Source organism: Phasianus colchicus, chromosome 5 (genome assembly GCF_987193195.1).
Source record: "Phasianus colchicus chromosome 5, bPhaCol1.hap1.1, whole genome shotgun sequence".
In the NCBI taxonomy this organism is placed as follows: Eukaryota; Metazoa; Chordata; class Aves; order Galliformes; family Phasianidae; genus Phasianus; species Phasianus colchicus.
In genome coordinates, this window is record NC_143440.1 from 25,614,138 (window position 1) to 25,640,235 (window position 26,098).

Below are 26,098 nucleotides of genomic sequence, written 5' to 3' on the forward strand. Positions count from 1 at the left end.
GACAAGTAGACACAAAGTACCACACAGCAACTCAGTAGAGCTGGTCTTCCCAGTTCAAAAGATAAGCCAAATGCAGTTTAAAAGTGAGCTTACAACTCACATGATACTACACAAGGTCTGTATAATGCATATTTGTGAATCTCATTGTTTTTATAAAAAAAAAATACAACTGTAAAGATAATATATAAAAATGTAACTAACGGCTGCTTTTTTTTCTCTTAGGGGTGGATTCTTAGCTAAATGAAGCAAGAGAAACATAGTACTATTTATATTATACACAGTACAAATGTAAAGCTTTATGACAAAAAAAAAGTCAACGAAAAAAAACCCAACAGAATAGAAGGGCAAAAGTGAGTAGTCCCATTATCAATCATGTTTGATAAGAGACTGATGCAACAAGATATAACTGCCACTTAGAAGTAATGCAAAGGTGAAGTTACATAATGGAAAACACCTGAGATGGGAAGGGTGTTTGCACAAGGTGTGTTTAGTGACAGAACTCCAGTCAAAGACAAGCAGTCTTTTTTAAATGTAATTTAAGTTATTAAGTCTTTAAAAAAATTATTTGTTTTCAATAATGAAGCAGTCAAATATAAGTCCAAACTTTACATGAGTATAAAGTGACAGCGATTGAGAACAACAGTTCTCCAGTTAAGGGTTCATGCTAGGGCACACACTGAAAAAAAAATATTTATTATAGGCAGTGAAGCAGATCTTAAGAGTGAGTAACACTTCCTTCAGGTGTTTTGATAACCCAAATTTAGCTGTCATTGAAAAGTACTGCATTTGTGCACTTAAGCAAGTTGTAAAACATGGATAATAACTATTTCTGTAGCTCACAGTTGAGGAATTTAATAGAGATCTGCTTCCTTCCTAGCAGAACAGCTCTTTAACAAGGCTATGTTACTGCTTGATCAGAACAGACTGAGACAATCCAGAAGTCTTAATAAAAAAAGGCTCAAATTTATTGAAGGCAACTGCTCACAGCGTAAGATTCATGGAGCAGACAGAACTTGATCCATGCAGCCATGTGACTGCATTTTCAGATGACTTTGGCAGAAACAAGCATTGTACCTCAATTTGAAATCTATAATCTCATGCTCCAGTTAGCTTTACACCATGTAGTCACCAAGTGCGACTGCAGCTTCTGGGAAATGCTAACTTGCTCCTTTTGCAGGCCACATATAACAAGCAAATTCTTTCAAAGAATTAATTGGGAGGCTATTCAGAAGTCTCACATACCAGATGTAGCTAATGAACCACCTGACAAACAGCTAGCTGCCATGAATATTCTATATATATGAAAAGATAGAACAAAAACTTTACAACTCCTTAAGATCCTTAAATTACAACACTTCCTCTCAATCATGGTTATGATAGTGTGTCTTGTATGGTTCTATAGGCCTGATTTTATTGTTGCAAAAACTGTTCTACCCTCTTGAAGTCATTTTGGAGAATCACTATCAAAGTTCAGTCTTAGAAAATTATGTGCTTCATGAGTAAATCGTTCGTGTTAGATGATGAAACTCAGCAGAGCTGCAGAAACGACTCTGGTAGTTCTTCAAAATGGCATGTTATTTCTTGGTATCGACTACTGCGTATCCTGGCATTAGGACAATTGCATGTGATGCACAGCTCTGTTTTCTGCCACATTATTTTGTTTCAGTTGCTCCACCTTCTTCATCAGCAATTCGATGCGCATGTGTGCCATCACAAGGCTTTCTTTCAGCTAGAAAAAAAGAAGAAAAAAGAGAGATGGGAGTTGTAAAATTAGAGAAAAATGGTCTGGATGTTTAATAATATGCATCCCACTTTCAGTGCCTAAAGCACAGATAACTTTCAAAATGGAAAGTGATGCTGGACTTTCTTTATGTTCTATGTCTAGAAAAGCCAAAACTAACCAGGACTCAAATCAGAAAGCTGTGCTAGAAAGAAATTATTGTGAATCAGCATAACTAGTATCAGAGATGCATGGAAACATCCACTTGAAAAGATTGCCCTGACCACAGCAACGCTTCAGCAACTCTTCTAGTTAACTCATGACATGTTTTTACATAGCCAGTGATTTTGTTTTACAAGATCTGGAGACTGTCATCATCAGTTTAGGACAACCCTTCAAAAATGCCATTTCTAGAGTTTGGGGTTAAAGTTAACGCATAAGAAGCACTGTAGGCAAGATATATCTTTATAGCTTTTATCTTATCTTTACATCTTTTAAGATATATCTGCAAGATATATTTTAAAAAGCAGAGACTAGAGCCTAACACCACTTTAATCAACATAAAACTTTTCCAAAATCCCACGTGTGTTTGCAATGAAGCACTCATACTTTTACCTCAGAATGATCTATCTCAGCTTCAGGGGAACTTGTGCCTGGATGACATTTGTGCATTTCAGTATCAGTTCCCATATAAAAATAATGGAATCCCTTTCAATTTGACAAATTTGTATACATGTTTTTTATTCTTCAACAGTGCTGTAGTAGGCAACACAGTGCCTTTTCAATTCTAGGAACAACACAGCTAGCAATATTTAGGAAAAGCTTTATTTAAAAAGGATTTTCTGTTTTGTTTTCAACATGTAGAGAAGTACCCTTCCCTCTTGACAACATTTAGGTAGCAAAATTACACATACACATTCACTAAAAAAAGAAACTAAACACCACACTTTTGTCAGAAAATTAGCTAGAACTTGATATGTGTTGCAGATATAGTAATATTATGAAGTATTTTTAATTAGCCAAAAATATTGATCTCAAAAATGTCTTGCTATTTTCATATAAAGTCATGCGGAAACCTTACTTTCTCTATTTGATCCTTTAGGGTCACAGCAGGAAATTTCACCTTAGAAGCTTCTATAATCATTTTGCTTTTTAAGAGATAACTGGAAAACAAATGGGGAATGTGAAAAACAAGAAAAACAGTTGAAAACAAGTAGTTGCATTAATTTAGACAGACTATTTAAGCTGATTTTAAAGCAAATAAAACTCTTCTCTAAAGTACTCCACAGATAATGAAAATATTAAAAACCATAACACGTTTACTTCCAAATCATATAATCCCCTCAGTACCAGCTAATGAGGCACTGGAACAGGTTGCCCAGAGCTGAGGTGGTGCCCCGTCCCTGGAGACATCCAAGGTCAGGCTGGACCAGGCTCTGAGCACCCTGCTCAAGCTGTAGGTGTCCCTGTTCATAGCAGGGGAGTTGGAGTAGATGATGAGATGGCCCCTTCCAACTCGAACAATTCTGGGATTCTATAATCAGGTCCATCTATCGCAGACCTGTTTTGATATCTGACGTTAGTTAAGTGGATCTGGAACTGACGGAGATCTCAGTACCACAAATAGCTAAATTTAAACTTCGACGTGAGGAGACTGAGAAAGTATAATGGAATCATGACAACACAAAGTGAGAACAGAATATTAAAATCCCACAGTGACGCTCTCAGTTGAAAATAAAGCAGCCTTTGTTAGGCGTGTGTTAGCTGTGTTCGTGCTGGAATAACTTGCAAATTGCCATGAAATTCCTGACCATCAAAACACAGGGCAGAGCACCCACCAGAAGATGCTGTTCTTGAAGAAACAGAAGAAGCCTCGGAGATGGGCCAGGTCTCTGAAGGCGGAATAGAGAACAAAGCCCACAACTGAGCCACACGACTGACAAGACAGCGTGTTGTAAGCACTAAAAGGAAAAGCAGAACAATTCTGTTATTACACAAAAGCTTCTGAAACCACGGATACTGCTTCTCGCTTGTCAGCGGACACGGATCCTTGCTTCTATTTGGACAGCAAAACACGTGTTAACGCTTTGGCCTTACAGAAACGACACAGATCAAGCGTAGATGTAAACAATTAGGTGTGGAAAACCTCTGTAACGATCAAAGTTGAAAGGAGAGATTAAATCCACAGCGCATCGCACAGAACGCTGTAGGCTGTGAGACTCCAAGGTGACGTAAGAGCGCTGCTACGCACCATCCCGTCAGGGCTCCCTCCAGGCCGACCATCAGCTCCTCCTCGCACAGCACGTTGCTGGTGACTCCTGTGGAGAGAGAAGAAGCGCGTGGAGAAGCAGCGTGCGGAAGCGGAACGAGCCCCGGCCCGGCCCGCAGCACTGACTGAGGCAGACGACGAGGCCGAGGCGCTGCTCCTCCAGCGCGCACAGATGCAGCGAGTCGCCCAGCACCGCCCAGCACCCGCGGCACTGGAACACGGCGCAGTCCTCCGGTCGCAGCTCGTAGCACCGCGGCACCTCTGAAGTCGGAGGAGGAGCGGGAGGAGGAGGAGCCGGAGGAGGCTCGGAGGAGAGCGGCCGCTCCACCACGATCGTGCCGCGAATCTGCGGCTCCTCGAAGAATCGCCGCAGCTGCCTCCGCACCGCCATCTCCTCCCGCCCGGTGCTGAAGCGTACCGCCCGCCTTCTCGGTCTCGCCATGGGAGCGCTGCTATTGGACAATAGAGACGTCAATCCTCGCTGCGCGAGGCCATTGGGAAGTGGGCTGCGGCGCCTCGTTCTGGCGCCCAATCAAGCAGGAGAGGGCGGGGATTTTCCGAGCAGCTTGCGCCAATCGCGGTTGAAAAACAGCACGCTGATGGCCACAGCAGCCATTGGCCGATTTTCGTGCCCGTAAGCCCGCCTCCCTCACCTGTCCCGGCCAATGGCCGGCCGCGACGGGCAAGTTCGAACGGTGGGGGCGGGAGCAAGGCGCTGCGTGTCGGTTAAGCGCGAGATTCGAAGAGCGGCGGTTGGTAGCGGAGTAACGATGGCGCTCTCCTCGCAGCTTCAGTCGTTAGACGCGCTGAAGTACGTTGAGCTGCAGCAGGTCGCCAAGGCCGCCGGCCTGAGGGCCAACCTCCGGGTGAGTGGGGTGCTGGGAGCGGCGGTGGGGGAACGCGGTACCGTCGTCCCCGCGGTGCCGCCGCGCCGAGGGCGCCGCGTCCCTTTGGCGCTGAGGGCGGCGGGAGCGGGCGGCGTGTCCGGGGGCGGCAACGCTGAGTAGCCTCAGCGCTGTGGCCCGGTCCGCTTGGCGCTGGGCGGGGCGGCCGGGCCAGCACGAGCCATTTCTGGGTTTGGGCGATCTCCTCAGGCAGCGTTTAGTACATCTGTCGCTTTGGTTTCTCTTCAGGCCGATAAACTGTTGAAAGCGCTGAAGCAACACTTCCAAGGAAGAATGCAAGAAAATGAAAATACGGTAATAGATGATTAAGCAGCCCTTCTTTTTCAGAAAGGATGCTTTAGTGATGTTAATTGTAGTAAAAGTACTTTTTCAACGGTGCTTTTAGTTTAATGCACTCATGTATTAATAGATGTACGTGTGAACATGTGACATGCCCTCTTAAACAACAGAAGGCATTCTGCCTGAAGTGTATCTGTTAGTATCAATACAAAACTATTCCCTGTAACCACTAACGTTTAAATTTCTTAATTTTATATCTCATACTAACTAATCCCACAGCATTTTACGATTCACTTGCACTGACGTTATAACAAAAGCAAAAAAGAAGGCTGTGGAAAGACCTCATTGTGGCCTTACAGTATTCAAAGGGAGCCTATAAACACGAGGGAAGTCAGTTTTTTACATGGGCAGATGGTGATAAGACAAGGGGGAGTGGTCATAAACTAAAAGAAGGGAGATTTAGATTAGATGTTGGGGAAGTTTTTTTTTACTGAGAGAATGGCGAAGTGCTGGAAAGGATTGTCCAGAGACATTGTGGATACTGTGACCTTGGAGATTTTCAAGGCCAGGTTGGGTGGGGCCCTGGGCAATCTGATCTAATAGTACTTGATCTAACAGCTGGCAACCCTGCCTGTAGCACTGGGGTTGGAACCTGCTGATCCTTGAGATTTTTTCCAACCCAAACCATTCTATGATTCAATACAATTGGTGTTTCTTTTACTCATTTATATTAGTTGCTTTCCTTATGAATTTTTCTATGAGCCAAAATATCACCTCTAACGCTTTTTTATGCTTTTGATAAATTTGTGTCTACTTTTTCTAAAACAACTCATTTTAAATGGTGCCTTTATAATCTACTTCTCTAAATTCATGAGGGAATTGTGGCTTGTATGTGTATATCTCTGTAGGATAATTTTCACAGATCTTGGAGGATAGCAGCTTCATTCAAGTCAGATCTCAAATACTTAATGGTTGTTTACTTGTCTTTTAAATAATTGCTTACTGAATATAAGTACTACAATTATTTTATTATTTTATTATGTAGCTTTTCCATGGAGGTGTAGTTAAGGTGTTTCAGAAAATCTAGATATTGCCAACTTAGTTACTGTACTACGTAAGTGTACTCTTGCTTTCATCTGTGTGAAGTGTCTTTTCCAATAATAATGTTGAAGTTCTCCCTTTAGAGTACCTATCTGCTGTATATACATTCCATGTTATGGTACTTTTCTGATATAGAATTCTGAAAAAACTGTGTCTCCTTCAATGGACTCTGAACTGAGCTGTCAGCAGGAATTTATGCCTAATCCAGCACGTTTTGTCACAAAAAGATGTAAGGAAAAGAAAGCAACCAGGAAAAAGAAGAGCTCTGATATGGAAACTAGTAACAGTGAAGAAAATACTGGGCCCTCTGCTGAGATGGAGGTAATTTGTATTGCTTTCTTCTGTGTTTCTGTGTCTTGAGATAAAACTGGAGACAAAAAAAAAAAAAAAAAGCTTGATTAATTCTGCTACCAAGTTAGCAGGTAAGGGTTTCATCTTTTGTGTGCAGGTGTACAGAAAACAAGTACTTTATACCACAGATCTTGTCTAAGTAGACTGTGAGCTACTCCATAATAAACAGAAATGACTTATGTTATTAGTCTAAGAAAAGAAATCCTTCTGAGGAAATGCATGATTCCCTCCACTGGGTGTAAGATTGATTTCACTAGTTCATCATAGTATACATCTGAATATTAGGCAGCTACAAAATTTGGGTGGGTGAGTGGGTGATGTCAGAATTGTGCAGAAAACTTAATGGTAGGGATTCAGAGGGAAATGGTGATATGAGAGGTGTTGGTCTTTTTAGCAGCATGAGTAAATGAAAGCCAGTGGTAACTAAAGCTATGATAGTCAAAAGTAACATAGCAATTGAATGGATTTTTTTTCTTGAAAATAGTTTTGTTAATAGAAGCAACATTGTGCTAAAATGTTAGAACCGTGCAGGCCTTAATCTAGGAAGTATTTATAATTATCTATATTAACTTAAGTTGCATTTCAGAAAGCCTCTCGCTCTTTCTCTCCCTGGAAGCAGGGTCAGCTACAAGGTTAGATCACAATGCTTGGGGCTTTATGTGAGCTGATTTTTGTACAGCTCTTCTGTGTGGCTGCTATACCACCTCTCTGGACACCCGTTTCACTGACCAGCTGCTCTCAGAACAAGATCCTTTTCTTATATTCAGTTGGAACAAAGAGTCTAATGAAGTATGCTTAACTGTAGGGACATTCTGAAACAAAAGAGAATGAAGTGCCTCAGGGTGATTGTGAAAAGGAAAAGATGGTATTCCAAAATGTGGAACGAGTTACTAAAAAAAGAGCTAATGAGAATCCAAGCACAGCTACTGCTGAGAAGAAGCAGCCAAAGAGGACTTCTTCTAAAAGCACTAGAGCAGAATGTAAGTAAAAACTTCTATAAACATAAGCTTTGTAGTACTTCAGATTTACTATTTAGGTTATTTTTTGTCTGCAAATGTTTTCAGTGAAGGAGTCTGAGAGTATTTGATCGTCCTGCTTCTTCGTTTAGGATCAGTGCCTTCTGGAATACACCTGAGATGCCACTTTTTAAAGGAGTCAAATAGCAACAAAAAAAAAAAAAAGGAAAAAGCATCATTACTAATTCTTCTTTTTCTTTGGATGAATGGGCTTTTTCACTGCATTCTTGGGGGTAGAGCTAGTATAAAAAGATATGTAGACAACACCCTTGTTAATTTTTTAACATGCAGATGCTGTTAAGCAGTGTAAGGTGGATCGCTTTTGTATCTGACAGATCTTCATGACCTTAGAGCATGATGCTGCTAAAAATATGGGCTTGCTTCTCCTCCACTCCTTTGTGCATGCAGCTGAACTAGAAAGGAGTTAAGTTTGTCTTCCCTATCTTGTTTGATAGATTCACAACAAATTATTGGACATGTCCCATTTTTGCCTCCTGTTAGGTTAAGTGTAACAATCCTTGTGATGTACCATGGGTATCTTTGCTGTTTGATAGAATTTAAAGGTTATATGTAACTTTAAAGCTAATTAAGAAAATGAAAGTTTTCTGTGAAGCTTCTTTTAAAAGCAAATAAAATATGTAAAAAAAAAAAAATGCTTTGGCTGAAGCAGTACTAAAATTAATTTCACATTGACACTTGAAAGTGTTCATCTCTTTCTGTAACCACAACCATAAGCATCTATATTGCTTTAATTTTTATTTTTTTCCTCTCAACTGTAATTTCAGATGGTAAGATAGCTGTGTAATAGAGGAAAGACTGTAATTACATTTAGTGGAAAACTTTGTGTGTTGGTTTTGTCATAGTACTGACCTGAAGGCAACGATGATTAAAAAGTTTAGGCTCTTGCATATATTTAAGGTGGTGGCAGAAAGGCTAGCTAAAAGATGTTTCTTTTTTCAGTTATCAATAATTTAAAACATTAGCTTATCAACTGGATAAAGACTCGTGAGTTGTAGTTGCTTACTACAAGCAAAGTTCTCTTGTTAACACCTCCTGTGAAATACTTCAGTACTGAGAGAAAATAACCTGGTGTGACTCAAATTTGTGCTTCGCTTTGTAGTTCATCAGGACATGCTTTTACTGACATATCTCAAAAGCCTTTTAAATGATACTTAAGACTTACCTACTTTAAATGAGGTTTTTATTTCTTGAAAATCTATACCACTTCAAGGAGATGAGTTATGTTTTGCCACAAGTGCTTTAATAAAGGGCTATAGTGATGTTGGAATATTTCTCTAGTAGTTGTAATGATTTTGTTTACTCTTACTATGCCAGGTGATCCTCATCCTGCAGGACAGAAGATTCCTTTGTATGTTGGTTGTGCATCTAAGTCTGGGAAAACAGGGCTGAAAGCTACTACACCAAGTAAGATAATCTTCCATGCTTAAAAATAGAAAGTATTGCCTTTGTGTGAAGGGAGATAATTGTAGGATTGCAGGTTTTGCCAAAATACAAATCTGGTTTCTATCAACCAAGAAACTGTCTTCTCTTTAAAAAGCAAAACAAAAAACAAAACAAGCCCAGAGCTTGAAAAAGTTACACTGATGTATATCTTCCACTTGTCTATTTGGTGTCTTCTAGATATAACACTTACACTTGGAGTTTTCAAAATAACAAAGAGTAGGAAGGTGTGCACTGACTCCCAGTTCCCACTTTTTTAGGTTTTACTTAATCAGTACTACAGTTGTGATAACAGTTCATCATTTTGTAGAATACTCTTTCTTTATTATTGACAGTGGAAGTATTTATCTTTTTCCTTTGGAGACTATGGAGTTCTCCTGAGCATCCATGTGTTGCTGATGTAGATGTTGTTGCATAGTATTCAGTTACCTGTGGGTACCCCAACTTTATTTAGAGGAATATGTTATGATATTTGAGGCCATAACAGTAGATGTTGTAAACTTTCTGTGAAGTAACAAGCTTCCTTAGGAGTCTGTCAGATGCACAACTCTTATTACTTTTGGAACTTAGACTTTAAAAGGCTCCATGAAGCTCACTTCAAGAAAATGGAGTCCATTGCTGATTACATTGAGAGGAAGAAAAAAATGTATGAGAACTGCAGCAGTTCCCTCAATGAAGCCAAGGTAGGTGCTAACAAACGAAGACTTTCATTGTTGCCATATTTTTATTTCCACAAAGGCCCTCCTTAAGTTTTCCACAGAGCTGCTTTAGAGCGGTTAAGAAGCTGGCCTTGCGCATACGTGATGGAGCACTATGGTTGGAGTCCTACATAACTGCTTTATGCACTTTCTCTGTAGTTTTATGTAACTTATTTGTTAACTGAGTATGGTTATAAATAGTTATAGGAAACAACAAGTAGTTTGATAATCTTGTGTAAAATGTAACTCACAATTACTTGTGAAAGAGTCTCCTGGAACTTCTGGTAACAGGTGTTTTTGAATTGCAGCAGAACATAACATAGGGGATGGGTTGTTTTCCAAAAAAACAGGGATTAAACAGAGGTGTTTTTTGTGCCTTAAAGAACCTTTTGTCCAGTGACTACATATGACTCCATTAGTAGGTAATGTATGCAGCTTCCAGGGGCTTTGAGTTGTGCACATATGACACCTGCAAGGGGAGCCTCTTTCTGGGCATTTATAAAAGCAACAGCAACGTATCAGTGAATAGATGGATATCATAGGATTTACCAAAATAGTAACACTGAACTTCTGAACATTACATTTCTCTTTCTTTAAGGCATACTGTGTGTGTGAATGTGTGCTTAAGAGAAGTGATTTTTGGCAGATGCTGGCCAAAAAAACCCAAATCATTTAAGGGCACCAGAAAAAGGCACTTTGTAGCACTTCCACAGTATATGTTTTCAGATGAATTGTATAAAATCTTAAGATTAAAACAATTCCCTCCCATTCCCTTTTAAAGCATAAGAGACTGTATGGGTGTCATATATATTATAATTTCCCTGCTGCTTAATTATCTTCTCAATGGAAAAATGTTTAGCAGATTGTGCTGACTCCTGATTTGCTTTTCCCTAGAAACACACCAGTGGCAAAACACTCTTATTCAGCCCTAATCCAGAACGAGGCAGGTTCTCTGGCACCTGCACTCCTAGTAACCTCCGACGCTCACCACGGAGTTTGCTGAACACTGGAAGTCAAAGTATTTTGTGTAGGAAATCTTCATTTAATCCTTCTGTTCTCTCAACAACCAAAATGAATGTCAGGTAATAAGAATGAAGCTGTTTGTCAGTCATGTAATAAGACACACTGAAAATAATAAATGTAGACTGTGATTTGACTACTTTATTCCAAGTATGACCCAGATACAGATAGAAAGCTAGGCTGAAAGATAGAACTGACAGCTTTAGGCAATACAGTAAATATTTTTATCTTGATTCTTTATTCAGATGTTTGACTGCAGAGGAAATTTGCCTCACTTCCAGCCTTCATTTTGCTAAGCAAACCAATCCATTTTATTTTCCCCTCTCTTACTTTGTAGGCATTCAGTTTTGTCAGCAACTTAATAGTATCTACTATATTTGGATTAATTCCTCTTTGAGATGACTTATGTAGTATTGTAGTATCCCAAGTGAAACTTGCAATGGACTTCAGATATTCTGTGGCCATAGCACAGTAGGGCTTCATCTTGTGATCAAGTGATATAAGCAGGTTGCTTTTAACAGATGGGAACCAAAACTGATGCCAGAAAGTTGTCATGACTTGCTAAATAAATGAGCTGATGTTATTAAGCCTCACCTTCTTTGCATTTGAGATACTATGCGTGCTTCATTATTTCTATAGTAAGCAATTTATATTAACATCTCCTGATTAATTTTTTTTTGTCATAAGTAATTCTTTTAATAGCTTAATAGTGATTTTTCTGGGGTCTTGAGGAAAAAAAATCTTCTTAAAGAATTGAAAATTATAGTCCTTAAAAGTATTCTTTTGCTTGCTTTTCAGCAAAAGTCACTTTTTCTGCTGTTATTCCTGGCTTCTAATTGTTGTCCTGCCACCAACCACTTGCTTTCACTGGGCTTTCTACAGCAGCTGAAGTTCAGATTTTTCTGTATTTTATACTTATCACCCTACTAATGACAGGTTAATCTTGTCTCTGTTGCATTCCTTTGAATTTTTCTGATAACCTTCACTTCCTAACATCTGCATGCCAAATGAATAATTGCTGGGACTACTTTTTGGTCCCTGAATAAATATTAAGTGTGTAGTTTTTTCTACTGATCAGTACATCTTCTATTATTGACCAACGCCTAATTATTTATTTACATTATGGGATGTGTAACTTTTCCTATCAAGTTATTTGACTGTTGAACATTCAAGATTGAATCTTCTTTGAAATATCAAACTCAATCCAGATGGCTTTGTTTCTATTTTAAATGTGCAATTTTGATTTCCATGCTTTTTCTTCCTATTTATCCTATTTCAATTACTCTGTACCACCTTTTTTTTTCTTCCTGTGGAAATGACAACAAACAAAAATAACTCATTCTGTCTCTAGTACTTTGTGTTGCTTGTTTTTTTCCTCCCTGCTGCAGCTCTACTTGATTCTTTAGCAGTGTGTAAAATGAAGCTCTTTCAGAATTTATTTCCATGTCATTTGTCCAAAAATGTTACGGAATGCAAATGCGCATCCACGAACTTGCTTGAAATACAGTTCTCTTCAGTATTAACTTGCTGTTTTTTCCATATCTTGCAGGCTTTCAGCTCAGTATCTTTATTGATGAGACTATTAATTCACAAAAGATTTTGAATTTATTTCATGATCTCACACACATACTAAAAAATGTCTATTTACATTTGCAGCACATAGTTCTTAGCATGCAGTTAGCTTATTGCATCCAAATATATTTGATCTCTGAAATAACAAGATAGTCACGTCTTTAAAATTTCTACAGTTATTTACAGTTGTTAATGATGGTTCACAAGCTGAAAATTGTCAAAAGTATTTTTAGTGCAGTTTGTGTTACCTGTGAATACCCTTGCTAGTTACCAGTTTTATTGTCAGTGCAACACTTGCTCCTTGTTTTGTGACATTGCTTGCATTCCTTGCAGGTGACTTTGTCTTGATTAACTTTCAGGTTCTCTGAAGCCACAAAAGATAATGAACATAAACGTTCTCTTACTAAGACTCCATCCAGGATGTCTCCATACGTGGAAGAGATCTGCACACCTGACAGCCAGAAGAGCTGTGAACCCCTAAGTGCAAGAAACAGCAAGAGAAGGACAAGAAATAATGATCTGCCTGCATTAAAGGGTAAAGTATATAGTAAATATTTGTCTTTTTCACATCAAGACATGTTGTATTGAATGTTTGTGTAACTCGTAGACCTAGAACCTAATAGGTTATACATTTTTAATTTCTTTTACTAATACATGAGTGATTCTTTAGAAACTGCAGTAATTTATTTCCTTCAGTTTCTAGTTTTTTGATTCACCTCAGCAGCTAAGATTTAAACGCAGAGTAAGTGCAAAGACTTCTCAATACCTAACCACTTACAGAGAAGCCTAATATAGAATGTGAGGGATTTAAAAAAAAAAAAAGGTTGTGGACCACATAGCAAAAGCTTCATGTGACATGTCTTCAATGCATGTTTCTCCTTGTACCTGTGCTTGATGTCTTCTCAGAGGTCTCATTCTCCTTGTGCACAGATCTCAAGACAATCTGATATTATCACCTCAGCAATCCTAGTTAGTATGGAATCCAAAAAAAGTTAGTATGGAATCCTATAAAACCCTGTCTGTAGGGAAAATAAGTCTTTTGATCATTAGCAATCTGCAACAGCAAAGCAACTGATGCCCCAGCATCACGAGGTACATCAGCTCATCAGCTTTAAGATCTTAACCCCTGTCTTGCTGTATGACAATACTGATTTTTTTTTGTTGTTAGGGAGGCAGCTGGAGGTCCCACTGCTGATGTTTTCTTGCATTTTTTGTTTGTTTGTTTCTTCTCCTTAAATGTGAAAATCCACTTTTTTTCCAAACAAATATTCAGAGACATTGAAATAATCAATTTCCTCTGAAGGAGATTAGAAAAATGCATGGGGCTGTATATGGTATTGCTTAGTCATTTTAGGGAAGTCTGTTTTGGTATCCCAGTTTTTACAGTAAAAGTAAAAATTACTATCCTAAAAGAACAGAAATAAATTTAGGAAAATTTCAGTGTCTTTCATCTTTAAAAACAGATAAGGGTAAAACTTATAAAATCTTGTTTTCACTACATGGTTTGGGGCACCTTAAGCAGCTGAGCTGAGGAACTAATGTCTAAGTCATAACTTAAACCTCAGCATAAAATCAGTTTGAATAAGCCATATTACATTCATCTCTGGCTACAGAACTGTGGTTACAAGTTTAGTGCAAGTTGTTAAGTGGCATGGAAGAAAAAAGGCCACATGTTCTTAGAGCATGAATGTCCAACCTTCTGGCTTGTCTTGGCCACACTGAGTGAAAAGGAAACGCGTTGGGCTGCATACATGTAGATAACTCCAGAGATAATGCCACCTATTTAATTCCATTGAAACCTCAATGGATACAAAGAGCACAGTAGCAAAGAGCAAATTCTCAGCTACAAAATGCTATTTTTCAACATAATCACCACCGTTTGCTCTGCATTTTGCAAGCAGTGAACAAGAATCTACATGCTATGCTCATGTTTTTTTAAAAAAATCTCCACCCCACTGCCTCACTGTGTTCACAGCTGCTGTTTGGCCTCCATAAGCATTCAGCCAAGCATCAATGAATGTGCACGTGTGCTGCTTTTTCCACAAGGAGGAATTCATTTCCACACCTTTGCTTCATATGTGCTTCCATGTCAGACACCAGTTTGTCAGACTGCCCCTCTGCTGCCATCTGTCATGCAACGACAGAAAGTAATGGAATATTGGTGGGAGGATTTGACCTCTGTTGCTATACAACCAACATCCACATCTGACATTACTGGACAACATAATAAAATAGGAAGCATTACTTTTGGAGCAGCCCTTGTAAAATATATACTATAATTAACATGCGTCAGTAACAAAACATTTAAATGCTTCATATTTTTATTAAAACATAAAAACTGAGAGCAAAAGAAAAAACACCAGTGGATGTTGTTCTGGCTAAACTACTGCATCAGCCCCATTCAGAGGCTGTACTTCCTAGTGAGCTGTCAAGGTGTTCATCAGATTTCTGATGAAATTTTACTCTTATGCTTCATCCTTGAACAGTTGTTCACAAATGTGTTTACTGCCAAAAAGCGATGACATGAATAAGACATGATGTGAAGTCAGAGGTATTTCTCTCTGGTAAGAAAGTGCATGCAGAAATCCAGCAGAGACACGATCAGTTTCAAGTTGAGTATCTGATTGCAACTTTATCCGTTCCATTTGAAAATTTACAGAACATATATTTACGTTGACTGAAAATGGAAGTGCAGATAGACCAAAAGATTGATAATTTTTTTGCAGTCTTGAAACCTGTTCTCAGTTATTTTATCAAAATGGAAAGCATAGCTGCATTTTTTTTATTTTTTTTTATTTTTTTGCTGTTTACAGGACTGTTTAGCCAGTGTATCAAGATGTGTGAACTTATTTGCCGTTCCTTGAGCAGGCACTGCACTGCACCCTTCCCATGCCCTGGTTTCAGCACAGATGGGGTTAATAGCACAAGACTGGTTGTTGCTGAGTAATGGCTGTGGAGCTGCTGCCATAATGGTGTGGAGCAGATCAGAAGCTTAATGCGTTGCCACATAACCAATTCACTTAGCTACTCATGGCTGTAGGCTGTTCCTCTTGCATCAACAGTGAGAAGTTACTAACATGACATAAAGTGTTTTGAGTGCTTTTAAATGTTAGTAAAGTAAGAGTTACAGTGTGAACTGTGAATCCAAGGATTCTGAACTAATGTGAGAATGACTACAACTGACCTGATGTGTAGCAGATCTGCTGCTTACCAGAATGCTACCTAAAATCAGAGCAAAAAGGTATTTCACGACTTCTGCCATCTCTGAAAGCTTCCTCTTGCCAGTGAGCTGTTTGCAATTTTGTCTTCAGTGGTAGAAGGCAGTGTTTAATGACTCTTTAATCTTGACAGTTGTCACATGGTCCTCAGACATTTCCTAAGTTGCTTTGTACACCAATGTTCCTGCTATCATTAGTAAGTATGATATCTTGATGCCTTTTGTAGCTATTACCCCGTTCAAGTTCGCAGCTCAGTCTGCAGAACCCTCAAGCACCAAGAAGATATTTGATCTCAAAGCAAGTCTTTCAAGGCCACTTCGGTATCAACCACACAAAGGTACTGTGATCATGCATTGGTAGTGTTATTTATAGCAAAACGTTCATAAAATAAGCCACTGAGCAAACTTTCTATATTGTGGTTTGAATTGGCTTTCTTTTGTTACCCTTTTTCTTGAGATTTCCACATAGTTTGTGCACTGATGTGAAAGTTCTATTAAGTGTGTTCTAAGAGCCTCCCTCCCTACTAGAGAAAAAATCTCTAACAAAAGTTTCATAAATAAAGGAATAAACATTCTTGTATTACATTGAATATATGGATAATTCTGTACACAGTAATGCTTGCTTTAAAGTGCACTTTTCTAGTAAAAGCAAAACATCTGAAGTGTTTGTTGCATAGAGACTGCTACCTGGAAAACTGCTCATAAGAAATGGGCTGATGAAGTTAATGTATTACGCAGTTTCAAGAGGCATTTCGTCTCGAAGGAAACCAGCAAGGACAAGCTAGCTAGTGTAAAATTCACAAGAAGTTATTAAGCACACTGTTGCTAAGCTGTAGTAGTTCAGTGTCCTCTCTTTGCCTCTAATTTGTAGGACGGCTAAAACCTTGGGGAGAACTTAAGGAAAATGCTCCCCCAAGGAAGTCTGTCAACAGCAGTGTCATTTCACATAAGAGAGACTACAAACAGCCACATCTCCAGACAAGGTCAGTACAACACTAGCTTTTTATGAATGGTGTCATTTAAAATAACATGATGATAACTCATTTATCTCTCTGAGCATTAAAATATACAGTTTAGGAAAGAATGCTTTTTGTATTTATTCTGTAGTTCAATACCTATCTAGCAGCTATGGACTTAATAGATCTCTTCCTCTGAAAAGTTATCAATCCCAGCACTGGGAGATGTATCTCAAAAGAAACTGGGTATTGATGAGTTGCTACCTTGAGTGTTAGAACTGTACGTTTAAGCTGAAGTATTTCAATTGAATCTAAACATTCAGACTAATGTCTGAACTGGAACAGTTTTCTTTTGCATGGCTAATGTCACACACTGTTAAAACAGGTATTAAGCATTAGTTAACTTAATATTCCTGAGGTTGCTTCTATTTTTGCTCTTACTGTAATGTGAAATGCTCTCTTTCCTTTTTCTTCTTCAGGGAAGACAGGCGGGAGAAGCATGAGCAGGAGAGAAAAAAGAAGAAAGCTCAGGCTCTTGGAAACCGTAGAGGACTATCTATGGGTTAGGTAAAATCAGAAATAGCCAGGATCTCACCTGTAAATACTGTTTCTCTCATGTAAATACTTGTGCTGTCTGTACTTCACAGTATGGGTCAGGTTGTTTATTAGCTAGTAGAATCCACAGATGACCAAATAAGATCTTATAACGCATCTCAGCATTATGTTTTACCGGTCAGCTTCTAAGCTCTTAAATGTTTAGAACTCTCATCTCCTTGGAGAACCTCTCTAGCTGCAGAACTCTCTAGTTGGTTACTGATATTTTTCTAACATAGCTATATATCATGCTATGTATCTAATGTAACTAAAAGATGCTAAAGGAGAAAATGCAAGTAGAAAAGAGATGCTCATGGAGCCTCCTAATAACTTGTTGCAGATTTCATCAAAATGTTTGTTACCCACTAGAATGAATAGTTTGGATTGCAAGCTTCAAAACATTCCACTGGTCAATTAAAGGAATTGAGATATCTGCTTGCCCTGTTTTCCAAGTGGATCCTTACAACTTGTAGCATGTCTTATTATAGCTCTGTGAAATGGTAGGGAATCTCCAGGGAAAGAAATACACATGCTTTCTGGAAATCTACGAAGGTTACAGAAAACTACAAGGCATAGCAGAATTGTGATTTTTTTTTTTTTTTTAAAGTAAGGTCATAGATGAAAAGTGGCTTTACAAACTAGTACTGGATGCTTAGATCAGATATGGTTGGGCTTGGTCCTTTATAGAATAAACAGATAATTAAAAAAACCAATTGAAATACTTCAAAGATGTTAAGAAGAGTGAGATGTTTAAATGCCATAAATGCGAAAACTAATGTTATTAAAAAAAAAGCACAAAAGCTATTTGGATGTGTTATAGATGAAACAGTGACTGGAAAGGTAACTCAGCAAATACCTAGTACTTCAAAAATACTAGGTGAGCAAATACTTCAGTGCTGTTATATTAAATGCTGAAATATAAGGCTTAATTTTTTTATAAACCAAATGGGGGGGGAAATAAACTTTTTGTACATATGTTGTTTATTACCAGTTATCTATTGTGACTACCTCCTTAGTGGAGCACCAGTTCTGTTTGCACGTTGCTCAGTTATCTCTGAACAGGTTTGTTTCTGTACTGACTTGCCTGCATACCCTTTCATGAATGCATTAGTGTTCTGATACCATTAGAAAGTACAAACTTTGCACCCCTTTTGCTCTTAATCCAAATCTGTGCAAGAGGAAACTCCTGATGCAAGATAGCATCAACTTGCTTTGTTGTGGTCTCACATAAAGCAGAGCTAAGGTTAGTATTTTTAAGGCAAAGTTAAGGAGCTAAATGATGTCAGGGCTTTGACTAGACTGTGACATCTGAAATGAAACCATTCAGTAATTGTTCTCTGAAGTGTTTCTTAAATTACTGAGAATGACAAAAAAAAGGGGTTGGGAACTGAGCATTTGCCTCACCTCTTGACACTGTGCCTCCTTCTGCAACACAGTTACTAACAATACATCAGAAAAGCATCACCTGCTCTTCCTGGGCCATAGGCTGTGGGTAGCAGTGTTAATAAAGCTGAGGTACATCTCTAGGGAATTGACAGTGACAGGTCTCCCACAGCTCCTCCTCAAGCCTTACTTCTGTTTAACAGCTTAATCTTATTGCTTTGTAGCTCTTATCACCCATAACTCAAGAGCTAAATCCACTTCAGTGCTACAAACAGCTCTTGGCAACAGCAGGTTTTTCTTTTAGTTCCTTACAGGTGCCAGAAGTTCAAGTTTGACATATTTCAAATCCTATTCAAGTCCTGTGACACTCTTAAGCAATATTATCACTGTATTAATTCACCCCATAACTTCTCCAGTTACAACCTATCGAGTTCAAGCCCTATAAATAGTGCATTAGAAAATCAAACTGAGTACAAAAAGCTAACACCACACTAACAAAATACTTTTATTTCCCTAAAGATCAGGACAAAAGTTAAAATGTACCCAGACAGCAGTTAATACACAGTAAGGATGTACAGCAGCTCCCATCAGGCTGTATTCCAGCTCCTGAAGGTACAAGCTCTCAGCCTGTTGCTGGCAGCTTGACAATGCCAACAGCATCAGTCTAGTCAGATTACTGAGTCAACACTTCATCCACTTAATGTTTACATAATTATAACAACTTGAAGGATGTTCTCACTTTATAAAATGCTTAAAAATTAAGTAAGCAGCTGATGAATGTTCCAAAGGACACAAGACCAACTTAGATTCTAGGATTCCTTTCATATGTTTCATAGGCAAATTCTTCTGTGTGAGCTCTATCGTTTAGCAGGCCGATAAAATCAATCTCCAGCTGGAAGGGACCATCTACTTTATCTCCCAGTGTGAATCCAAGGGTACTGATCTAATAAGGAAATGCATACGTTAGAATACATCATAAAATAACATTACAACCAGTACCTACCACTTCCACATCCTACAAATAGTTCACAACAGTTCAGCGTAAAAAAGGGGTATCTGCTCAAAATGCACCAGTATCTCCAAAGCCATGAATACTTTATTACCATATTTTTTAATACAGACTCCAATGGGATTCACAGTTGCTTCTCTACCATTAAGTTGAAACATTATTGAGAATGGCCTGAGCCTAGTGCAATACTAGGATTTTCATCCTTTGAGGTCTGGATATTGTCATGATATGAGGTATATGATATATGATGATATCATATGAAGTCACAATAAGATGAATTAGCATACTTCTGTCACACTTTTTTTTTTTAACAGTTCTAATGTGAGCGGGAAACATGAATAGAACATAATTAAGGATGGAAGGAACTTCCATTCCAAGACAGAGGTCTGGTGCAACGTGCAAGTGCCCCCAAAGCAAACATTTTGAAAAACACAAAACTGTTACTGAATTTTGTATCATACACTGACTTATTTAGCCACAGTTTTCCACTTTCAATAGCAATTTTCAAAAGAATATCCCTCATTCATTCTCCATTACTACACTAATTTATTAAATAGTAGCTTCATTCTAATTGTAATAAACTCCATACAAATCCCTGGGGCTCAGGCATTAGCCTGTAGCATATTCCTTGAAAGCCTTCTGCTCTTGTCCATCACAAACCTTTCAGAGACTCCAGTGTTACTAGTTCTCAAACCAAGTTGGGTGATAAGTAGCTGAACACCTACAAAGCTCTTGGTGTCCCTAATCTGTGCTGCAAGTGCAGGTCTGATCCATACCCATGACTTTAAGGACTGCTGTACATCAGGAATGTGTCAGATTCAAGTTGAATAACTGCATGCTGAGAATTTGCTGAGAATTGAGAATAAACATAAGTTGCACATGCATGCTAAATAACTAATAGAGTAAAGCCAAGGTGATAGAGTAGTGTAATGCTCCTCTGATTAATTGTAAGGTTTCAATTGCTTTATCTTCTCCAGAAGTGAGCTCTGCAGTCAGCCTCTTGGCTTGTGGAGGCTACAGAAGTTTTAAAGCTTTCTGTTACAGGTGACTGCATGAGTCATCTAAACTCTGTATTCTGAAGAATTTATCCCTTCTTAATCCCTAGATACATTGCCTGTGATACATGCTTGCTTTTATTATTTTTGGCAGTACTGTGCCAAATTGCATTTCAGACTTCTCAGTCACTTTGATCATTCCTTTAAAAAAAACTATTTATTTTTTAAACAGACAAGTTATTTAAATCTCTTAAAAATATCTTTGGAGCTACTTTGAAGTCAATTGACACTGAAATCACAAAATAGGATAATTTGCATGCAAAGGTATGCACACAGGAATAAGTACTTTAAAACAAGTAGAGACTCTTACTGAATTTTAAATTTAAAACCACTGAATATCCCAAGGATTTCTCAATTACCTATACAGTGACAATACAATCTCAAAGTATGTTTCTGGCAGATTAAGCTTATAGAAAACTTGCCTTGTCTAACCAGATAGGATGTTGGTCATCCTGTACTCTTCCTCGACTGGACAGAAAGAATTTGGAGAACGGAATCTGACAGCAGAAACAAAAGAAAAATAGACTTTAGTCCCAAGGAGAAAAAAAAAACAAACAAAAACTAATAAACAAAAAACCAACTGCTTTAGAAAATGAAATAACACCAAATCTGGTACCAGCACTCCAGGGTCCAAAGAGTCAGCAAAAAGAAGCAGGTCACTCATTAGCCACGAGCTGCCAGCTCCAGCACCACATTGCCCTATGGCAGCTGTTTCCAGCTGTTAAGCTGGATTCTAGCCAGCCAGCACACAGGAGAGGCTGAAGCATGGAAGACAGCCATTCACATCTAGAATATCTCCTTCCAACAATGTCAGCTTAAACAAATTAATGAAAGCTCTAGGAGGCATTATAAGCCCACCGACAGCTCATCTACATTCAATCTGCAAATTTCATTCAAAGGCATCAGCGTTCTAGCAAAACAGTTCACAAAAATGTAACAATGAATTGAACTCAGAACAAGAAAGGAGGGCTGTGACAAGAGACAGGAAAAGAGAACTGGTTGGTGTGGGCGAGGAACACACGCAGGCCAGCAGTGACACACTTCAGTGTCCTCAGAAAAGAGCTGAAACTCCCACTTCTTGCCAACGTTACTGCATGTCAGATTCAAAGCTGTAACTAACAACCCACATACCTCTGAGGCTCCAACTGACTCCAAGTTTGGCAAACCACATTGCAGGGTACAAATCTTACATCAACTTAAGTCCATTTATTATTACAGATAAAATGGTTATTGCATAGAAAGTTCCTGGCACTGCCTGCAAAGCTCCAGTAGCTGCATCTATTCAGTGCACGCTCTATATGCTAAGTATGCACCCTGCCTGGCTGCTTGTTCTGTTTTCCAATTAAAAAAAGATAACCCACAGCATCCAGACATCCATAGGTACAGAATGGCAGGTACACCTGAGCCCCAGTACAGCCCCACACAGAGGTGTGACAACCAAGATATTCTGGTTTTGGTGGCTCTTTTTTTGTTAATCTGTACTAATGAGCCCTCAGCTCAGGAGGCCAATTTCAGATAGGAGTAGAATGTATTGTTTGTCTGTTTGTTTGTTTTTTTAAATAAGTTAATTACATTTGAATATATACATACATTTGTCATAATGCATGTATTATAGTACATATATTCCCATACTATAGTACAGGATATAGTATAATATACATTACATATGTATAGCATCAGCCCAGTACAATGGTTTGCCTCCTGTAACAGCAAACAACAGACACTTAGGAAAACACATGGTAGATTATTTAAAATACTAATAGATATCAAGATATTAATATATTAATATAAATTAGTGTTACTATGCTATTTAATTTTCACAGTTTATGCTCCCACAGTCCAGTAAATTATAACTCTGGGACTTTCCTATACAAACATGTCCTTTGGCTTGGGATACACCACAGAAACAGGTTAACACTGCTGAATGGGCTAAGCATTTCAAGGGCAAAAAAAATGATGATTGCTGAAAGAATTTTCATTCCACAAAGCTAGGGTCCTTAAACAGTCTTTGCTTCAGAAATGTCTGGAACAGCATGTATTTAGAAGAGTTATTTTCAGATTTACTGAAAGACTCATTCGTTTACCTTTATTTCCTCCCAGTACGGTCCTCCTCGGGTGAACATGAAGTAGTTGTACAGGTCATCCTTTTGATGGGAGAAGTAAGGGTCTGTATAAATATTTACCATCCAAGGTCTGCCATCGCCACGGACACGTAAATACAGACTGTTGAAGTTTGACCAGTCATAATACTTCTTCCTAGCAAAAGATCCCTACAAATATTAATAAATAGAATTATTCCTCTTTCATACTTAAAAGAAAATCTCCATTATGAAGAGCTTGAATCACTGCCCTTATTCTCACTGCAAACAATATCTACTGTGATACAGTAAAAATGGGGTCCTTTTTCATCAGACCTGTCTCTCATCTCAATGAATTTCCTTCAGCACCGTTTGAGAGCCCAAAAAACGTACTATCACCACTCTGAAGATCTGTGCATTAGTTATAAATCTTGTAATTATCAGATTTATATCCTAAGACTAAATCCCCTCCTAGGCAAGAGCACAAATTCTGTAACTACAGGCCTGGTCTGCTATTAAGTTTAATATTCTGTGGTTAGTACTAGATTACTCAGAAGAGGTTACAAGAAATGTGGGATAATTTATCCCCTGTGGTAACTTACTTTTTTTATTGAAGACTGACGTGAGCGCTAAAAGCGCTTACACATTTTCCAACAGTTTTTGACTGTGCACAATGATCCGAGTTACAAGCACATTCGATCCTCAAATGTATTTTCCAAAGATCTTCCAAGTCTCAGAGTTGTGATTTGCACTCTGACAGATCCTGTAACCTCTGCAGAATGTTACTGAGGTCGCTGGAGCAGGATGGTGTCATCAGATATTCTTGGCCAGAATTGCTCAAACCAACCAAAATTTGCACCAAAAATCCAGAGGTTTCTCCTTAACTTGACAGCATTACTACAGTTACCTATTAGCCTTCCTTTCATAAGCTCACAATCAGTAGACAATTAACCCATTAATGCAAAGACTATGGCTATTTTATGATTTGCCAATTTTGACCCTTTTTACTTAAGTAAGAGCCTTTGTATTCATGCTTTCATCTTTTGATCTCAAATTGTATTGCAAAGATGGACTGACAGACACTTTGCTACTTCAAAATTAGTAGAAGAAAGTTTGAGTCACATTCACACAAGGCCAGAGGAATTTAACTCCAATGAGATTCAACTTCCTGCCCGACTCTCCTGTCTGGTGTCACCAATCCATGGTGTTCACACCAATCCATGGTGTTCTGCCTATCGTTTGCCTGTTGATTTTCCTTGCTTACATTCTCTGCTCTCCAGGTTTACAGTTCAGAAGACTTTTAGCCACTTACTCGTGCTAAATCATAAACAATGGAACAGACTAAAAAAGGTTTTTAGTAATATGCTGAGTCAAAGTGTTATTTTTCTTTTTAAGGATGTTTAAATAAAAAGGAATGAAAGAAGCAGTACAATAGGAGCCATATGCTTATATTTTGTTCAATTCAGAATTATCAAACATTTATCTTGCTTTGATACAAAGTAGGAGTAGACTTTTAGAAAAATGTCTCAAAACATTATTTTCCTGTGAGTGAAATAATGACAAACTCGCCTAAACTAAGTTTGATAAATAGACCCAGTTAAAGCCCAGCATATTTGTCCTTATGACACATGCAATGAACTTCAAAATTCAGAGACTCATCTAATTTTAATCATACCAACTTCAGAACTAAAAGCTCACTACAAATCCCTCATTTGTGAGGAGGCTGTAAACAGGACTGTCTTAATGAGTGATGTCACACCAGCAAGTGACCAAATGTGTTATTTTCTAAGAAAGGAAAAAAGCCAAGTAAGACTTTTAAGCTCCTTCCAGGTCAACGGATACAACAGCAATGACATCTATACAAACAGAGCATTTAATAATCCTGAAGGTGATCAGTTACAACTGCAGTAAACAACAGTCCACTTGTCATCACTGGAATTACAGAAAAACACTCAAATAACAGATGCTGTACTTACCACTGCTGGTTTGGCTCTCATACTACAATATCCGCTGTATTTCGTCTCCCCATCGCGAGGTACTTCAGTATTGAGTATTCCATACAGCATAGCACCCTGGTTGTTCCTACCCAATTTTAGGTAAACTTCACTTTTCCCTCCGATCTCTACATCGGAGGAAATAACCCATTTATTTAGATCTTCCTGGCTCCGAAACACCCACATCACCTTTGTCTGTTCCAGCATGTACTGACTGAATGAATGGCCATCAGGTCCTATTAGGTGATCCCTGGTCTCCTGCTTCAGCAAGCTTAGCTGAGTCTTTAAGGCATTAATGCCCTTCTTAAAGCTGAAATCAATGTTTCTCCAAGACGGTGTTACCTCAGGCTGTGACCCTGGCCTCCTGTAACTGCTGTAACATTTTGACACAGAAGCAACACAGAGAGTTCCAAGCAAAGGTTGCAAAACTTTGTGTCTGCAGCATCTACCACGTAAGCACGCGCTGTTCAGCAATGTAACAGCTACAGCCATGCTGGTAAAGACACAGGATTTGCTTCCAGCAAGGCAATTTATGGGTTGAAATTAATTTAACAGCCGAATTAGTATCTGGAGGTATCTTGTATTGTTACTGCAGTTAATCTCCACCTTCAATGAAAAAGAGAAAAGAAAAATTAAAGTTTTACAAGCACTGGGCACGTATTTTTTTTTAGAAGGAACATTAATTAGAAATCCAAGCCATTAGGAAAAAAGGAATAACAACGCCAAGTATTACACTTCCTCGGCCCTCTAGTTTGTTTCGGTATTTCTCCCAGTATGTTCCCACCCCACGATGTGAAACACTCACGAAAACACTGAAGAGTCAAATTAAACAAAAGCACGGAGTAGAAAAAAGTCTATTCCTGTTCATCCCTTTCACCCCATGCACGTTTAGGTACCGTCGAGCAACAAGCAGCCGGAACAAGGCGAGGAGCAGCGCCTCGGAGAGGACACTTATCAAGGCCGCGCTCCTCTCCGACCCAGGCCGCACGGACGGGCCGTGCCGCAACAACGCGCGGTTTCGCCCACAGCCCCGCTCCCGCCGCTCCGCTCACCTCGGCCGCCCGCCGTTACGGCGGCTCCTCAGCGCTTCCGGGCCCGGCGTGGAACGCGCTCCGCGCCGCGGGGTTCCGCCGGTGGCGGCGGCCGAGCGCCCGCCCTGACCCACGGCGCGGCCGAGCGCCCGCACGGCGCGGAGGGACCGAGAAGCAGCCCTCCCCGCGTCTCGGCGTTTAATGAGGGACGGCGCGGGGCAGACGGCTGACTCGCGGGGGACGGGGAGGCGCGGCGCGCTGACTGCACGCGAGAGGCGGCCGCGGGAGCGACCCGGCGCGGAGCCCCGACCTCCGAGGAGGGGAAGGCGCGGAGCCCGCCGAGGCGCCCCTCTCCCCTCACGGGCGGCGGCGGCGGCCCCGCCCTCCTT

The 26,098-nt window shown here is 39.4% G+C and overlaps 3 protein-coding genes across 5 annotated transcripts; 1 reads left to right on the plus strand and 2 right to left on the minus strand.

Annotated features, from left to right (window-relative positions):
* Positions 1-940: 940 nt before the first annotated feature.
* On the minus strand, positions 941-4,430 carry OIP5 (Opa interacting protein 5). The gene is given in 6 exon segments (XM_031593521.2): positions 941-1,639; positions 1,642-1,729; positions 2,802-2,883; positions 3,559-3,681; positions 3,972-4,038; positions 4,116-4,430. Coding segments are annotated over 6 exon segments (690 nt in total). The 5' UTR covers positions 4,381-4,430; the 3' UTR covers positions 941-1,574.
* NUSAP1 (nucleolar and spindle associated protein 1) lies at positions 4,425-17,757 on the plus strand. 2 transcript variants are annotated; one of them, XM_031593518.2, is made up of 11 exons: positions 4,425-4,855; positions 5,123-5,188; positions 6,410-6,595; positions 7,431-7,605; positions 8,977-9,066; positions 9,673-9,785; positions 10,695-10,882; positions 12,752-12,927; positions 15,837-15,947; positions 16,481-16,592; positions 17,045-17,757. In XM_031593518.2, the coding sequence occupies exons 1-11, from the start codon at positions 4,655-4,657 to the stop codon at positions 17,130-17,132; spliced, it is 1,506 nt and encodes a 501-aa protein (XP_031449378.2). In that variant the 5' UTR covers positions 4,425-4,654; the 3' UTR covers positions 17,133-17,757. The 2 variants fall into 2 exon arrangements, with proteins under 2 accessions (XP_031449378.2, XP_031449379.2); XM_031593519.2 differs by lacking the exons at positions 15,837-15,947; positions 16,481-16,592; positions 17,045-17,757 and adding an exon at positions 15,206-15,830.
* Positions 17,758-19,023: 1,266 nt separating this feature from the next.
* On the minus strand, positions 19,024-26,094 carry NDUFAF1 (NADH:ubiquinone oxidoreductase complex assembly factor 1). 2 transcript variants are annotated; one of them, XM_031593520.2, is made up of 5 exons: positions 25,731-26,094; positions 24,661-25,284; positions 22,691-22,876; positions 21,029-21,103; positions 19,024-19,485 (listed from the first exon to the last, which is right to left on the minus strand). In XM_031593520.2, exons 2-5 carry the CDS (start codon positions 25,168-25,170, stop codon positions 19,345-19,347), a joined length of 912 nt encoding a protein of 303 aa, XP_031449380.1. In that variant the 5' UTR covers positions 25,171-25,284; positions 25,731-26,094; the 3' UTR covers positions 19,024-19,344. The 2 variants fall into 2 exon arrangements, with proteins under 2 accessions (XP_031449380.1, XP_089997107.1); XM_090140981.1 differs by lacking the exon at positions 25,731-26,094 and adding an exon at positions 25,575-25,721.
* Between the last annotated feature and the right edge of the window lie 4 nt (positions 26,095-26,098).